Here is a 17,710-nt window from a genome sequence, read left to right on the forward strand (position 1 = left end):
ATGTGTAACTGGGCATTAAGAGAATCCAGAGCAGATCAGAGCCTAGACAGATCTGCATCACCAAACTGGATATTTAGAAAACCTGAAGCAGATCAGAGTCCATCCGGATCAGGAAACTGCACATTGAGAAAACCTAAAGTGGCCCAGAGCCTCTCCAGATCAGCAAACTGGACAGGAAGAAAATCTGGAGCGGATCAGAGCCCATCTGGGATCCTTATCAGATTATTAACTAGACGTTGAGAAAACCTGGATTGGAGGGCAGCACGGTGGCACAGTGGGTTAGCCCTGCTGCCTCATGGTGCCGAGGTCCCAGGTTCGATCCCGGCTCTGGGTCACTGTCTGTGTGGAGTTTGCACATTCTCCCCGTGCCTGTGTGGGTTTCACCCCCACAACCCAAAAGATGCGCAGGCTAGGTGGACTGGCCATGCTAAATTGCCCCTTCATTGTAAAAAATGAATTGGGTACTCTAAATTTATTTTTTAAAAGTCATAGCAATCGAGCAAACCAGGAGTGGATCAGAGCTTGTTCGAATCCAGATCAGTTACTGGACATTGAGAAAAGTTGGAGCAGATCAAAGCCTGTCTGGATCCAGACCTTTAACTCAAGATTGAGAAAACCTGGAGCGGGTCACAGTCCTCCTACATCAACAAACTGGACATTGAGACAGCCTGAAGTGGATCAGAGCCAGTCCGGATCCGGATCAATAATAGGATATTGAGAAAACCTGGAGCGGTGAAAGCCCACCGGGACCAGTAAGTGGTCATTGAGAAGGTATGGAATGGATCAGAGCCTGACTGGATCAGCAAACTGGACATTGTGAAAACATGAAGCGGATCAGATCCTTTCCAAATCCACTTCAGTAACTGGACGTTGAGAAAACCTGGAACAGATAGAGCCTTTCCGGTCTGGATCAGCAAATTGGCATTGCCGAAAACCAGAATAGTTTTATCATATCAGAAAGACTTACATTATTCAATGTTATATATTCTATACATTCTATACAGTCCAAAACTGTGCAGGTTAGGTGGATTGGCCCTGCTAAAGTGCCCTTAGTGACCAGAAAAGGTTAGGAGGGGTTATTGGGTTATGGGGATAGGGTGGAAGTGAGGGCTTAAGTGGGTCGGTGCAGTATCGATGGGCCGAATAGCCTCCTTCTGCACTGTATGTTCTATGTATCTATGTATTTGTTGGCGGGACATGTTTCGAGTGTGGTTAAGAAAGCTGCACTTTATCAATAGAGTACAGAACAAGGAGTTATGTTGAACATTTATAAGACACTAGTTAAGCCTCAGCTGGAGTATTGGGTCTTGTTCTGCACACCACAGTTTAAGAAGGATGTAAAGGTATTGGAGAAAGTGCAGAAAAGATCCAGGGGTGTGTAATGAGGATGAGAGTGGAGAAGTTGGGACATTTTTCCTTGGAGATAAGAAAGCTGAGATGGGATCTGATAGAGGTATTCAAAATCATGAGAGTTCTGGACAGAGTAGCCGGGAAAAAGTCTTCCCGCTCAAGAAAGGGTCGAGAGGGAACAGATTTAATGTCATTGACAAAGGAAGCAAAAGTCACGTGCGAAAAATCATTTTCACACAGCCAGTGGTTAAGGTTTGAAATGCGCTGCCTGAGAGTGGGGTGGAGGCAGGGTCAATTGAAGTATTCTAATGGGACTTAGATGGTTTTCTGAAAAGGAAGAATATGCAGGATTAGAGGGAGAGGTTGGGAGGATGGCAGGAAAGGAAATTCTTATTTGGAGAGCTGGTGCAGACACAATGGGTTAAGTGAGCTGCGTTTTGACAATTCTGTGATATTCAATATTTAAATTTTGTACTTGCTTTTCTGTTTGTTTGCTATTTTCACACACACTTTTCCCACCCTTTGGGGAACAGTGCGGAAAAGTTGGACAGATTCGCGGGCTGATTATCAAACTGAATCTCCTTCCTTGGCCAACAAACCCTGGAGTGGGATGTAAACCGACACTTACTGTTGGCATCGCAGATGAATATCTGTGTTCTGCCAACATTCACAAGCGTGGTTAACAATGTGAAAATGAGCAGATGATTTTTTTTTTGGTGTTGTTGATCGAGGGATAGATATTGGTCCGGACGTTGGGGTGGGGGTGGAGGGGGGAGGGGGAACTCCCCTGCTGTTCCTGGGATGTTACCAGGATGAGGAGGCCTTTCTTTACTCACTGGATTGTGATTCTTTGGAATTCTCTACCCCAGAGAGTTGTGGAACTTCCAGCGTTGAGTATGTTTAAAGCACGGATTGACATAAAGGGATACGGGGATAGTGTGAGGGGAAAGGCATTGACGTGAATGGTCAGGCATGATCGTATTGAATGGTGGAGCAGCCTAGATGGCCTGTTCTGGCTCTGATACTCCCCACCTGGCCCCCATATCCCTTGGTTCCCCCGAGAGATCAAACTCTGCTTGTCTCAGTCTTAAATATATTCAACAAAGGAACAGTCACAACTCACTGAGATAGAGAATCCCAAAAATTCATAAACCTCCTCACCTCAGTCCCAAAACACCATCCCCTTAACCTGAGAGTGTACACACGTCTTCCCCAACCAGGGGAACAGCCTCCCGGTGATGTCCCTGTCAAGCCCCTTCACAACCTCCAATGCAAGTATATCCTTCCTTAAATATGGAGGCGGAATCAGCCCACAGTATATCAGTATTACAGATGTGATCTTCCCTGTAACACAACATTATATATTCCTGTATTCCAATCTCCTTGTGATAAAGAACATCATGTCATTTTCTTTCCTAATTAAAAGAAAATTAATTTATGGGATGTGGGTACTTCTCACGAGGTGAGCATTCATCGCCCATCCCTCATTGGCCTTGAGAAGGTGGTGGTGTGTGGCCTTCTTGAACCTTTGAAGTAACAGTGTTGCTCGGGAGCGAGCTCCAGGATGTTGCCCCAGCGACAGTGAAGGAACGGCCGATATATTTCCAAGTCAGGGTGGTGAGTGACTTGGAGGGGAACCTCTAGGTGGTGGGGTTCCCAGGTATCTGCTGCTCTTGTTCTTCTAGATGGTGGAGGTCGTGGGTTTGGAAGGTGCTGTCGAAGGAACCTTGGTGAGTTACTGCAGTGAATCCTGTAGATGGTACACGCGATTCATCGGTGGTGGAGGGAATGAATGTTAGTCAACATAGAAAATAGGACAGGAGGAGGTCATTCAGCCTTCAAGCCTGCTCTGCCATTTATTATGATAGCTCATCATCTAACTCAAGAGCTGGATCCCACCTTCCCCTATATCCTTTGACCCCCTTCACCCCAAGTGCCATATCTAACTGTTATATACAGTGGTGAATTCTCCCCCTCCCAGCCGTATGTTTCTCGATATTACACCGTCATTGGCAATGGGATTGTCCATTCCGCCACTGGCCAATGTCACTTCCCATTGTAAGAACCCACTGGGAACCCACAGGCGGGGGGTGGGCTGCTGGTGGAACGGGAATCCTTCCGGTGGAGAATTCACCCCACGATGTTTTCGCTTCAACTACTTCCTGTGGTAATGAATTCCACAGGCCGACCGCTCTCTGGGTGAAGAAATGTCTCCTCATCTCTGTCCTAAATGGTCTACCCCGTATCCTCAGACTGTGACCCCTGGTTCTGGACCCCCCCCCCCCCCCCCCCCCCCCGCCCCATCGGAAACATCCTTCCTGTACCTACCCTGTCCAGTCCGGTTCGAATTTTATAGGTTTCTATGACAAGCCCCCTCATTCTTTCGAACTCCAATGAATATAATCCTAACCGATTCAATCTCTCCTAATATGTCCATCCCGCCATCCCAGGAATCAGTCTGGTAAACCTTCTCTGCACTCCCTTGACAGCTAGAACATCCTTCCTCAGATAAGGGGGGCAAAACTGCCCACAATATTCCAGGTGTGGCCTCACCAAGGTCCTGTATAATTGCAGCAAAACATCCCTTCTCTTGTACTCGAAACCTCTCACCCATGAAGGTGAACATACCATTTGCCTTCTCTACTGCCTGCTGCATCTGCATGCTGACCGTCGGTAATTATGTGCAAGGACACCCAGATCTCGTTGCACATTTACCTCGCTCAATCCATAGCCATTCAGATAATAATCTACCTTCCGCTTTTTGCAACCAAAGTGCATAACCACACATTTTTCCAAATCATACTGCATCCACCATGCATTTCCCCACTCACTCAACTTGTCCAAATCACACTGAAGGATCCCTGCATCCTCCTCACAGATCACCCTCCCACCTCACTTTGTGACATCTGCAAACTTGGAGATATTATATTTAGTTCCCTCATCCCATCGCATCCCACATCCTATAAAAGGGGCACTGACAAAGCAATGGCGGTCTGAGCCAGGTCACCCCAATCCTGAGGGGGAGACATCCGAGTGCATGGACTTGGTACCAGGTCAGTCCCCGCTACTGCCCCCAGCCCAAGAAGCCTTCCCCACTGGGCCTGAGTTTCGGTTTTACATTATCTGCCATTTTTCACTCGATGGAAATTTTAGCTGCCAATGTTGCGAGGTGGAGAATTCAGCCCAATAAATCCAGTTGGTTAAATAAGAAGTGGGCTGAAATTTCCCTGGTGTGCACCTTGCTGTCTCCATCTGGGTTCCTCTCAACCCCAGCCTCAGGCGAGGAGGTTAAAAGGGGAAGCCACAGGCAGGACTCGTTCTTCCCTGTCGCAGACACATCGAACACACCACCAGTTTGAAACAAATTTAAAACAAATGCTCCCCGCATAAAAACAGATGTTAAAATTCTCCAAAAGCAATTTGTTAACAGACAAAACCATTAGTTACCTTTCGAACTTGAGCTGAATCCGATCCCTCAATTCCACCCCCCCCCCCCCCCCTCCCTAAGCCCCGAGGGGTTTGGTGTACATTGTAAAGGTCATCACACAATCCCATCTCACTGATATGAAACAGTCGGCCTGACGTGTGTGGTTTAAGACAGTGAATGCAGGCAGTCTCATGTAGTTCGAACAAGAGCAACGTGCAGTGATCATTCAAGATCATTTACTCAGGGCACCTTGGAGAGAGGCAAATTGCAGATGGGAGAATGGTGGCAGAAACCATTTATTCTCAGAATCACTGACATTTGACTTCAAATAATTCAGGTTTATCTCAATCACATGCACAAATTGGTTTGCTGAGTGGGGAGCTGGACACTCGGATTGTGCTGTGGTCTTGCTTCCTAATTCTGCAGTTCTTTGTCCAGGATCTGTTCATCTTCGACGCAGTGAGGGAGCGTTATTCTCAGGCCACTGTGTTCCTTCATCATCCTGCAAATCGCCTCGTAAGCCTTGTGGTTACCAGACCAGCAGCGACGAGCTACCTGTAGCACAAACCAATTGCATCTTTATAGCACCTTTCTCAGAACCTCCGTCCCGTCTCCCCTCTCATGTGGATGTGAGATTTCTCTCCGGTGTCCTGGACAATATTTATCCTCAAACAACAAAAAGCAGACTATCTTGTCATTATTTAATTGTTGTACGTTGCCAGAAATTGCAGCTTGGCAATCAACCTGGCCAACTGTGCTCTGAATGTACCTCCCCTTAGCCATCAAGTCCTTGGGTGAGTCATCAACCCTGAGCTTCTGACTCAGAAGCAGACACTCTACTCACCGTACCACAGGACCTCCCTCTGGACAGTTACAAGAGTATTGCTGAAAAAGAGACATTTTTGTTGAAGTTTTTCATCTTGCACGCATCATAAAAATTCACAGTATTCGAATACCAAATGTAAAGCGAACAGCGATTGATACTGTATGAGAAAAGAACGCTGATTAGTTGGCAAAAGGGTTCTGATTAGTAGAAGTGATGCCATGGAGAATGTACCAGTTGATGGTGGACAGTTAACTGCCAAGTGTTTGAAATTTAAACCAGGTAGTTTGACTCTGATTTCTTAAGGCGTCCCTGAGGAATGAACCAATGAATGGCTGTCACTTATTTTGTTTTGCTGAAATAGGCGCAATGTGTGTACATGTTCTTTCTGATTGCAAAGAACACAGCCCTGTGTATTGATATATGTAGCTTCCCATGCACACAAATGTGCCACACTATGAGCCCGACTAATGAAAATCGCTTATTGTCACGAGTAGGCTTCAATGAAGTTACTGTGAAAAGCCCCTAGTCGCCACATTCCGGCGCCTGTCCGGGGAGGCTGGTACGGGAATTGAACCGTGCTGCTGGCCTGCTTGGTCTGCTTTAAAAGCCAGCGATTTAGCCTGGTGAGCTAAACCAGCCCCGGTTGGGGATGGTTGGTGGGCTATAATCCTTATCAATTAGTGTTTAGTAGAAATCCTAAAATTCCCTCCATTTTGGATGACCAGCCTCCAGCTTGGGAAGGGACTACAATTAGCTCAGGTTTTGCTGAACATTTAAACGCGTTACATAGCAGTAGAAAAGCTTTTTTGGAAGCAGAAGTCTCTGAAAGAATTTGCAGAGCTTTAAGACATAATGTACGGCCATCAGATGCCGTTTTTCAACAAGGAGAAATGGTATACTATAAGAGAGACAATTCTAATGAATGGAAAGGACTAGGGAAGATCATAGGCATAGATGGCAAAACATTTATTTTGCAACATGGTAATCAAACTGTTAGGGTACATTCATCAAGGATAATGGGTACCGATTACAAATTTTCAAATTTAGACAGAGCAGACAGACATGACGAGGAACCAGAGTCATCTGGTACGCATGTGTTACAGGCAAAAGGGTTCTGATTAGTAGAAGTGATGCCATGGAGAATGTACCAGTTGATGGTGGACAGTTAACTGCCAAGTGTTTGAAATTTAAACCAGGTAGTTTGACTCTTATTTCTTAAGGCATCCCTGAGGAATGAACCAATGAATGGCTGTCACTTATTTTGTTTTGCTGAAATAGGCGCAATGTGTGTACATGTTCTTTCTGATTGCAAAGAACACAGCCCTGTGTATTGATATATGTAGCTTCCCATGCACACAAATGTGCCACACTATGAGCCCGACTAATACATTTGCTAAATTTAAATCTGCAGCTGCATATAATAATTTCCTTACATGTCTTGATGCGCTTTATCCTTGACGAAAGATAGAGAAATCTGCCAGGCCATTCTCTACCATGGTCTACTGCAAGTCTACCTTCACTGGTAAATAAATGCATTGGGATTCCTACAGTTCCAAGCGATTGGCCTCATTAACAATCCATAAATCGGTCTCGAGCCATTTGCTCACCATGCAAGCTTGATGCTGAAATAGGGTGCATCAAAAATAGCATAATAGAATAGAATAGAACATTACAGCGCAGTACAGGCCCTTCGGCCCTCGATGTTGCACTGACCTGTGAAACCCCTCTAAAGCCCACCTACACTATTCCATTATCATCCATATGTCTATCCAATGACCATTTAATTGCCCTAATGTTGGCGAGTCCACTGCTGTTGCAGGCAGGGCATTCCATTCCACGCCCTTACTACTCTCTGAGTAAAGAACCTGCCTCTGACATCTGTCCTATATCTATCTTCCCTCAATTTAAAGCTATGTCCCCTCGTGCTAGCCATCACCATCCGAGGAAAAAGGCTCTCACTGTCCACCCTATCTAATCCTCTGATCATCTTGTATGCCTCAATTAAGTCACCTCTTAACCTTCTTTTCTCGAACGAAAACAGCCTCAAGTCCCTCAGCCTTTCCTCATATGATCTTCCCTCCATAAAAGGCAACATCCTGGTAAATCTCCTCTGCACCCTTTCCAATGCTTTCACATCCTTCCTATAATGCGGCGACCAGAATTGCACGCAATACTCCAAATGCGGCCGCACCAGAGTTTTGTACAGCTGCAACATGACCTCATGGCTCCGAAACTCAATTCCTCTACCAATAAAAGCTAACACACCGTACGCCTTCTTAACAACCCTCTCAACCTGGGTGGCAGCTTTCAGGGATCTATGTGCATGGACACTGAGATCTCTTTAAAATTGCCAGCCACCTAGGTTCACAAGCAGCAGAACCCGCAGCCATAGCCTATGTAATTCAGAACCCCGACTCTTTTCCAATTAATAATAATAATGGTGCCCCTAACCAGATCATTTGGCACTGTGTATCACACAGACTCATGGACCGGCCGACGACAGACATTTATGGCACTGAAACATGTCCAGTCTTCCTCAGATTACCCTGGAAGGGTCAGGTATCTCAAACACAGGTGAAGCTGGCTGTTTCACACCGCTGCTATGAAGATTACCCTGGAAGGGTCAGGTATCTCAAACACAGGTGAAGCTGGCTGTTTCACACTGCTGCTATGCAGATTACCCTGGAAGGGTCAGGTATCTCAAACACATGTGAAGCTGGCTGTTTCACACTGCTGCTCTGCAGATTACCCTGGAAGGGTCAGGTATCTCAAACACAGGTGAAGCTGGCTGTTTCACACCGCTGCTCTGCAGATTACCCTGGAAGGGTCAGGTATCTCAAACACAGGTGAAGCTGGCTGTTTCACACCGCTGCTATGCAGATTACCCTGGAGGTATCTCAAACACAGGTGAAGCTGGCTGTTTCACACCGCTGCTATGCAGATTACCCTGGAAGGGTCAGGTATCTCAAACACAGGTGAAGCTGGCTGTTTCACACCGCTGCTATGCAGATTACCCTGGAGGTATCTCAAACACAGGTGAAGCTGGCTGTTTCACACCGCTGCTATGCAGATTACCCTGGAAGGGTCAGGTATCTCAAACACAGGTGAAGCTGGCTGTTTCACACCGCTGCTATGCAGATTACCCTGGAAGGGTCAGGTATCTCAAACACAGGTGAAGCTGGCTGTTTCACACTGCTGCTATGCAGATTACCCTGGAAGGGTCAGGTATCTCAAACACAGGTGAAGCTGGCTGTTTCACACCGCTGCTATGCAGATTACCCTGGAAGGGTCAGGTATCTCAAACACAGGTGAAGCTGGCTGTTTCACACCGCTGCTATGAAGATTACCCTGGAAGGGTCAGGTATCTCAAACACAGGTGAAGCTGGCTGTTTCACACTGCTGCTATGCAGATTACCCTGGAAGGGTCAGGTATCTCAAACACATGTGAAGCTGGCTGTTTCACACTGCTGCTCTGCAGATTACCCTGGAAGGGTCAGGTATCTCAAACACAGGTGAAGCTGGCTGTTTCACACCGCTGCTCTGCAGATTACCCTGGAAGGGTCAGGTATCTCAAACACAGGTGAAGCTGGCTGTTTCACACCGCTGCTATGCAGATTACCCTGGAGGTATCTCAAACACAGGTGAAGCTGGCTGTTTCACACCGCTGCTATGCAGATTACCCTGGAAGGGTCAGGTATCTCAAACACAGGTGAAGCTGGCTGTTTCACACCGCTGCTATGCAGATTACCCTGGAGGTATCTCAAACACAGGTGAAGCTGGCTGTTTCACACCGCTGCTATGCAGATTACCCTGGAAGGGTCAGGTATCTCAAACACAGGTGAAGCTGGCTGTTTCACACCGCTGCTATGCAGATTACCCTGGAAGGGTCAGGTATCTCAAACACATGTGAAGCTGGCTGTTTCACACCGCTGCTATGCAGATTACCCTGGAAGGGTCAGGTATCTCAAACACAGGTGAAGCTGGCTGTTTCACACCGCTGCTCTGCAGATTACCCTGGAAGGGTCAGGTATCTCAAACACAGGTGAAGCTGGCTGTTTCACACCGCTGCTATGCAGATTACCCTGGAAGGGTCAGGTATCTCAAACACAGGTGAAGCTGGCTGTTTCACACCGCTGCTATGCAGATTACCCTGGAAGGGTCAGGTATCTCAAACACAGGTGAAGCTGGCTGTTTCACACCGCTGCTATGCAGATTACCCTGGAAGGGTCAGGTATCTCAAACACAGGTGAAGCTGGCTGTTTCACACCGCTGCTATGCAGATTACCCTGGAAGGGTCAGGTATCTCAAACACAGGTGAAGCTGGCTGTTTCACACTGCTGCTATGCAAGAGCAACACGAGTGATATTCGCCACCCACTGGATGTTGCCGTCAAGACAAAAATACGTTCTGCCGATCACACAAATGAACAATATGGTACATGAATTTCAGTACCAGTGTCCTGCCAGTGTTACATCCCATTGACTGGTGGATCGTATCGATCAACATCCCAGCCGCTGTTCACAATGGTCATTGTACAGAACAAACCCAACCAGCTCGGGCTTACAAATCTCAAAACACAGTGTCCAACATTAGATGTGATTCTGCGATTGGATAACATTTGCTAAATAATCCTCAGTATATTAAAAATTATACTGACAACCAATTTAAGAATGTCAGTCGGGCTTACAGTGCGGTCGAATTGTATGCACTGGAAGCCTGGGCCCTGTTCTTGCAGACAGAAAGAACAGGTACACACATTGTACCTGTGTCAACTGAACAAAATAAGCAACAGCCATTGTCATTCCTCACGGCAATGCTTTAGCCAATCAGAGTCAATGTGCCTGGTTTAAATTTTAAACAATGCTGGGGAGTTAACTGTCAGTCTCCATGGCAACGCCTCTACCAATGCCTTGTCCATTTGCCAACCAGCACTATAGAACAAAGAACAAAGAAAAGTACAGCACAGGAACAGGCCCTTCGGCCCTCCAAGCCTGCGCCAACCATGCTGCCCGTCTAAACTAAAATCTTCTACACTTTGGGGTCAGTATCCCTCTATTCCCATCCTATTCATGTATTTGTCAAGATGTACCTTAAATGTCACTATCGCCGCTGCTTCCACCACCTCCTCCGGCAGCGAGTTCCAGGCACCCTCTACCCTCTGTGTAAAAAACTTGCCTCGTACCTCTCCTCTAAACCTTGCCCATCGCACCTTAAACCTATGCCCCCTTAGTAATTGCCCCCTCTACCCTGGGAAAAAGCCTCTGACTATCCACTCTGTCTATGCCCCTCATAATTTTGTAGACCTCTATCAGGTCGCCCCTCAACCTCCGTCGTTCCAGTGAGAACAAACCGAGTTTATTCAACCTCTCCTCATAACTAATACCCTCCATGCCAGGTAACATCCTGGTAAATCTCTTCTGCACCCTCTCTAAAGCCTCCACATCCTTCTGAGTGTGGCGACCAGAATTGAACACAACACAACTGTTGCCTAACTAAGGTTCTATACAGCTGCAACATGACTTGCCAATATTTATACTCAATGCCCCGGCCAATGAAGGCAAGCATGCCATATGCCTTCTTGACTACCTTCTCCACCTGTGTTGCTCCTTTCAGTGACCTGTGGACCTGTACACCTAGACCTCTCTGACTGTCAATACTCTTGAGGGTTCTACCATTCAATGTACATTCCCTATCTGCATTAGACCTTCCAAAATGCATTACCTCACATTTATCCGGATTAAACTCCATCTGCCATCTCTCCGCCCAAGTCTCCAAACGATCTAAATCCTGCTGTATCCTCTGACAGTCCTCATCGCTATCCGCAATTCCACCAGCCATTGTGTCATCTGCAAACTTACTAATCAGACCAGTTACATTTTCTCCAAATCATTTATGAACAGCAAAGGCCCCAGCACTGATCCCTGTGGAACACCATTAGTCACAGCCCTTCCATTGCTACTCTCTGCCTTCTATGACCTAGCCAATTCTGTATCCATCTTGCCAGCTCACCTTTGGTCCCATGTGACTTCACCTTTTGTACCAGTCTACCATGAGAGACCTTGTCAAAGGCCTTACTGAAGTCCATATAGACAACATCCACTGCCCTACCTGCATCAATCATCTTTGTGACCTCCTTGAAAAACTCTATCAAGTTAGTGAGACACGACCTCCCCGTCACAAAATCAAGCTGCCTCTCACTAATACATCCATTTGCTTCCAAATGGGAGTAGATCCTGTCTCAAAGAATTCTCTCCAGTAATTTCCCTACCACTGACGTAAGGCTCACCGGCCTGTAGTTCCCTGGATTATCCTTGCTACCCTTCTTAAGCAAAGGAACAATACTGGCTATTCTCCAGTCCTCCAGGACATCACCTGAAGACAGTGAGGATCCAAAGATTTCTGTCAAGGCCTCAGCAATTTCCTCTCTAGCCTCCTTCAGTATTCTGGGGTAGATCCCATCAGGCCCTGGGGACTTATCTACCTTAATATTTTTCAAAACGCACAACACCTCGTCTTTTTGGATCTCAATGTGACCCAGGCTATCTACACACCCTTCTCCAGACTCAACATCCACCAATTCCTTCTCTTTGGTGAATACTGATGCAAAGTATTCATTTAGTACCTCGCCCATTTCCTCTGGCTCCACACATAGATTCCCTTGCCTATCCTTCAGTGGGCCAACCCTTTCCCTGGCTACCCTCGTGCTTTTTATGTACGTGTAAAAAGCCTTGGGATTTTCCTTAACCCTATTTGCCAATGTATCTTCTCATACAGTATAAATGATTGTTCCATTTACATTTAGCATTCTTACAATTGTCCTAATGAGTACAGGATGAAAACCTTTAAAATAAATCTTGTTTTTCAGTATTACTCAAGTTCTGTGTTCTCAAAGAATTACAGTTATGAGAGTACAGAATTTGGGATTACCCGTCCGAGATGAAAGTAAGTAATGTGGGGGGGATGAATTTTGAGGAGTTCTGGCAGAGTAAATGAGAAGCAGGTTCCACTGGCAGGAGAATCAGTAACCAGAGGACCCAGATTAATGGTAATCAGCAAAGAACGCAAGGTGAGTTGAGGAGATATTTTTTATGTAGTAAAGTCATTATGATCTGGAATTCCCTTCCCTGGTGTCAAGTTCGATCCCGGGCTGAGAGTCTAACCACATATCTGTGCCGTCACCAAGATCACCTATTCTAACCTTCAGAACACGGCCCAACTCCACCGCAACCCCACCCACCTCCCACTTATTCACGACTCTGTTACCTCAAGATGTGATTGATCCAACTCCCTCCCTCAAGTCTGAAACATGAAATCATTCAACACTCTGTTTCCCCTGCCCTAACTCACACCAAGTTCAGTTCATCCTGTTAGGATACGGGATCAGATCCCAATTCTTTATTGGATTCCGGACAAGAACCCCAAACAATTTGCAGTTTGTAAAACTGTGAGGAAAGGATACTTCAGCCCACAAGTGATGATTCTGACCAATATGTATCTTTTATGTTAAAATAAACTTTATTTTAAACACAAAATTAACCACATTACCACCAAAGAAATAGCTTTAGAATAAACAGTTAAACAGTTCCTGAACCAAAAGGAGACACTTTAACTGATCCCCTCCACCATCACTATAAACATTCCAACCAAGCGACCCCAATACAGTTCAAAATTCCCTCCTAAATAAAGTTAGCAATCAGGGTTACTTGCTGTTCTCTGTGCAGACCCTCGGAGAGAGACCCTTTCAGGAACAACCTGAAATGCATTCAGTCTTGTCAGACTAAAATCCTATGGCAAAACAGCCCAAAGAATACAGACAGACCTGGTCCCTTCCATTAATTACATCATCTGTATCTCAGTAAGATGTCCCGTGAGCTGCTTAGCTCGGACTAAACACCACCTCCTACAGCATAAACAATATTTCATTAGGTATCTACATGTAAACAAGTAAATTGTTAGAATCAATGACTCCCTCTCTTTTACGACACCTTAATTGAAGCTTTAGCGGGCATTCTGCCTGTATTTATTTGAACAAAGAGTTTTTAAATAACATTACTGCAATAAAATATAACATATAATAATTGCAACAGCAAATCTAAAATCTAAAATACTGGTTCCTGGCAAAGCAATGCCTCCATTTTAATATTATCAATTTTTTTCAGAATTCCTCAATGGCCCTGTCTGTGCCTTATCTCTGTAACCTTCTCCCAATCCCCCAGCCCTTTGCACTCCTCCAATTCTGGATTCTTGTCCAGCCCCGATCTGAATTGTTACATTATTGGTGGCCATGGCGACAGTACCCTGGGCTGTAAGCTTTGGAATTCCCTCCCGAAACCTCTCGACCTCAGAATCTTCCTACAAGAAAATCCCTTCAACCTACCTCTTTGACCGAGGCTTTTTCCATCCATTTTAATATCTGTTTATGTGACTCAGTGTCAAATGTTCCTTCATAATATTTCTGTGTGTGTACATTGATCAGCTTTCCACGTTCAAGGTGGTGTATACATTGTTGGGAGGAACACAAGGGTAGTAATTAGATATATACATCAAAAAGAGAAATTCGGAGGACTTTGGGAAAATGCAAGAGTGTGGTGTAATTGGACAGACCTTTTAAAGACCCAGAACAGCACAATGGACCAAATGATGTCCTTCTGCACTGCATCATTTAGTGCCATTTAACACATGCAAATATTTGCGGAATTAATGTAATTTGTTTCTGTGAAAACGACAGTGGAATCAAAGTGAGAAAAATCTGTCACTCACCCCATTCGAGACATCCCAGTTTAGCATCATCTTAGCTCGTTCCTCAGCATCCGTGGAACCATCAAGAACCAGTCCAAAGCCACCATTTATCACCTCCCCCCTGTGACCGACAAGAAACATCCCCAGTCAGTGACCAGCACCCTCTACACTGTCCCCATCAAACACTCCCAGGACAGGTACAGCACGGGGTTAGATACAGAGTAAAGCTCCCTCTACACTGTCCCCATCAAACACTCCCAGGACAGGTACAGCACGGGGTTAGATACAGAGTAAAGCTCCCTCTACACTGTCCCCATCAAACACTCCCAGGACAGGTACAGCACGGGGTTAGATACAGAGTAAAGCTCTCTCTACACTGTCCCCATCAAACACTCCCAGGACAGGTACAGCTCGGGGTTAGATACAGAGTAAAGCCCCCTCTACACTGTCCCCATCAAACACTCCCAGGACAGATACAGCATGGGGTTAGATACAGAGTAAAGCTCCCTCTCCACTGTCCCCATCAAACCCTCCCAGGACAGGTACAGCATGGGGTTAGATACAGAGTAAAGCTTCATCTACACTGATCGCATTTGCAACATGTTTATCAATAATAAATAAATTTATTCAAAGAAAATGAAAAAGTTATGCTATCTTTTAATTATCCTCTGATTTCTGGTGGGTCAGCCCCAGCGGTGATGGGAGATTCATTTTCAGCCCATGGGGAGTTCAGACCAATTCTGAAGGATCTGTGACCTAACGTTGGATGAAAGCAGCCTTGTGCATCAGAGTAACGTTGACCTGGATTTTCAATGCGGAGGGATATTTCTCACTCTTTTATCGAAGCTCCTGTGCTCAATGCTCCTCTGACCTTCCATATTATCCCTCCGCAGCCCCGGACATCCTGTCTTGCTCCTCCACTGCACATCCCCTCACTTTTAAGACTTGGAAACCTCGGAGTGCCTCATCTCCTCAATCTTCCCTTCTGTCACAAGTCCACAGGGCCGAAAATCCAATCTTAACATTGTTTGGACATGAATGTGCAATTTAGTTTACTGTTCAATGTTAATCTCCTCAGCCTGCCTGGTGAGCAAAGTGGCCTTTTTATCTTAGTTTTGTTTAGCGATGAACGTAAATGTGGAAGAGGTTCAGTCAGGTTTCATATTGAAACATGTGCAGCATTGCTCTCGACTCTCAGTTCACCGTTGCTTAGGAATTGAATTAAATTTTCAGGATAGAAATATTCACTGCTGTTGAGAGTTAGTGTAATTGAAGCCACACGTGAAATAATATTTATGGACTATTATGGAGGATATTAAAAATAATTCAACAGTATCTGATATCACCAGAGCTTTCATTGCCAGAACCCACGTGTTAAACAGATGCTGGGTATCTGGGGAGAGTTTTTGATCTCCACCTTCTCTGTGTGAGAGGTAATCCTTTTGGGCCCTACAGAGAAATTGCCGGATTATTGTCCACTGATTTCCCCTTACAAAGGGGTTCAAATTATGTTTGACTCTTGCAGAGCTCTGGGTAGACGCCACCTGAGGTAACTGTGTTTGTTTCAGAGTCCTGCATCTCCTTTGAAGGGGCACAGAGCAGGTTCACCATAACAAGTGCTACCATTACCCAGATCGCTAGCTATCTTTCCCATTACTCCATGTCATTGGATTAGTAATTCACAGACCTGGCTTCAAATCTCATCATGGCAAATGGTAAAATTTGAAATCAATAAAAAGAAAATCTGGACTTAAAAGTCTAATGATGACCGTGAAGCCATTGCCGATTGTTGTAAAACCCATCTGGTTCACTAATATCCTTAAGGGAAGGAAATCATTCAGGAGGAGGTGACTGATCATTTGGAAAGACAAAGCTCAATCCATCATTGTCAGCATGGTTTTATGAAGGGTATGTAGTACTTGACAAACTTGCTTGAGTTCTTTGAGGACGTAACCAGCAAGGTGGATAAGGGGGAACCTGTGGATGTGGTATATCTAGACTTCCGGAAGGCGTCTGACAAGGTGCCGCATAAAAGACTGATCCAGAAGGAGAGATTGCAGAGGATTGGGGTAGAGTACTAGACTGGATTGAGGATTGGCTGACTGACAGAAAGCAGAGGGTCGGGATAAATGGGTCCTTCTCTGGCTGGCGAACTGTAACTAGCGGGGCTGCCGCAGGGGTCAGTCCTCGGATCTCAACTGTTTACAATCTATATAAATGGTCTGCAAGCAGGGACAGAGTGTAACATAGTAAAATTTCCAAAATAGGTGGGAAAGCAGGCAGTGAAGAGGAGAGAAAGATTTTACAGACGGATATAGATAGGCCAGGAGATTGGGCCAAAACTTGGCAGATGGAGTTTAACATGGATAAGTGTGAGGTTATCCATTTTGGCTGAATAAATTGTAAGGCAAGAACAAAGAAAAGTACAGCACAGGAACAGGCCCTTCGGCCCTCCAAGCCTGGGCTGACCATGCTGCCCGTCTAAACTAAAATCTTCTACACTTCCGGGGTCCATATCCCTCTATTCCCATCCTATTCATGTATTTGTCAAGATTCCCCTTAAATGTCACTGTCGTCCCTGCTTCCACCACCTCCTCCGGCAGCGAGTTCCAGGCACCCACTACCCTCTGTGTCAACAACTTGCCTCGTACATCTCCTCTAAACCTTGCCCCTCACACCTTAAACCTTTGCCCCCCTAGTAATTGACCCCTCTAGCCTGGGAAAAAGTCTCTGACTATCCACTCTGTCTATGCCCCTCATAATTTTGTAGACCTCTATCAGGTCGCCCCTCAACCTCCGTCGTTCCAGTGAGAACAAACCGGGTTTATTCAATCTCTCCTCATAGCTAATTCCCTCCATACCAGGCAACATCCTGGTAAATCTCTTCTGCACCCTCTCTAAATCCTCCACATCCTTCTGGTAGTGTGGCGACCAGAATTGAACACTATACTCCCAAGTGTGGCCTAACTAAGGTTCTATACAGCTGCAACATGACTTGCCAATTCTTATACTCAATGCCCCAGCCAATGAAGGCAAGCATGCCGTATGCCTTCTTGACTACCTTCTCCACCTGTGTTGCCCCTTTCAGTGACCTGTGGACCTGTTCACCTAGATCTCTCTGACTGTCAAATTATTATCCAAATGGAAAACAGAGTAAAAATGCGTCTGGGCAGAGGGATCTGGGTGTCTTTGTTCATGAATGGCAGAAAGTTGGTGCACAGATACAGACTGTAATTAACAAGGGAGTAGTCCCACTGAATCGGAGTCAGAGGGTTGGGAGTTGGATTCGAGCGTCTGTCCAGACATTCTGAACTCGAGCGCCAACTTTTAATACTGGCTGGTTTAGCACAGTGGGCTAAATCGCTGGC

General features: G+C 45.8%; 1 protein-coding gene across 2 annotated transcripts in view; it reads right to left on the reverse strand.

Annotated features, from left to right (window-relative positions):
• Window positions 1–5,048: 5,048 nt before the first annotated feature.
• uroc1 (urocanate hydratase 1) overlaps window positions 5,049–17,710 on the reverse strand; it is a 138,200-nt gene continuing 125,538 nt past the window's right edge. Inside the window, exons 19-21 of one of the 2 annotated variants that reach the window (XM_038812118.1) lie at window positions 14,364–14,463; window positions 13,981–14,079; window positions 5,049–5,332 (exon numbers count right to left, since the gene is read on the reverse strand). In XM_038812118.1, the coding sequence (XP_038668046.1) occupies window positions 5,192–5,332; window positions 13,981–14,079; window positions 14,364–14,463 (340 nt within the window). In that variant the 3' untranslated portion in view covers window positions 5,049–5,191. The remainder of the gene's footprint in view (window positions 5,333–13,980; window positions 14,080–14,363; window positions 14,464–17,710) is intronic. The other variant, XM_038812119.1, reaches the window with a different exon arrangement.

The sequence above is a fragment of the Scyliorhinus canicula genome, chromosome 11 (assembly GCF_902713615.1).
Source record: "Scyliorhinus canicula chromosome 11, sScyCan1.1, whole genome shotgun sequence".
Classification (NCBI taxonomy): domain Eukaryota; kingdom Metazoa; phylum Chordata; class Chondrichthyes; order Carcharhiniformes; family Scyliorhinidae; genus Scyliorhinus; species Scyliorhinus canicula.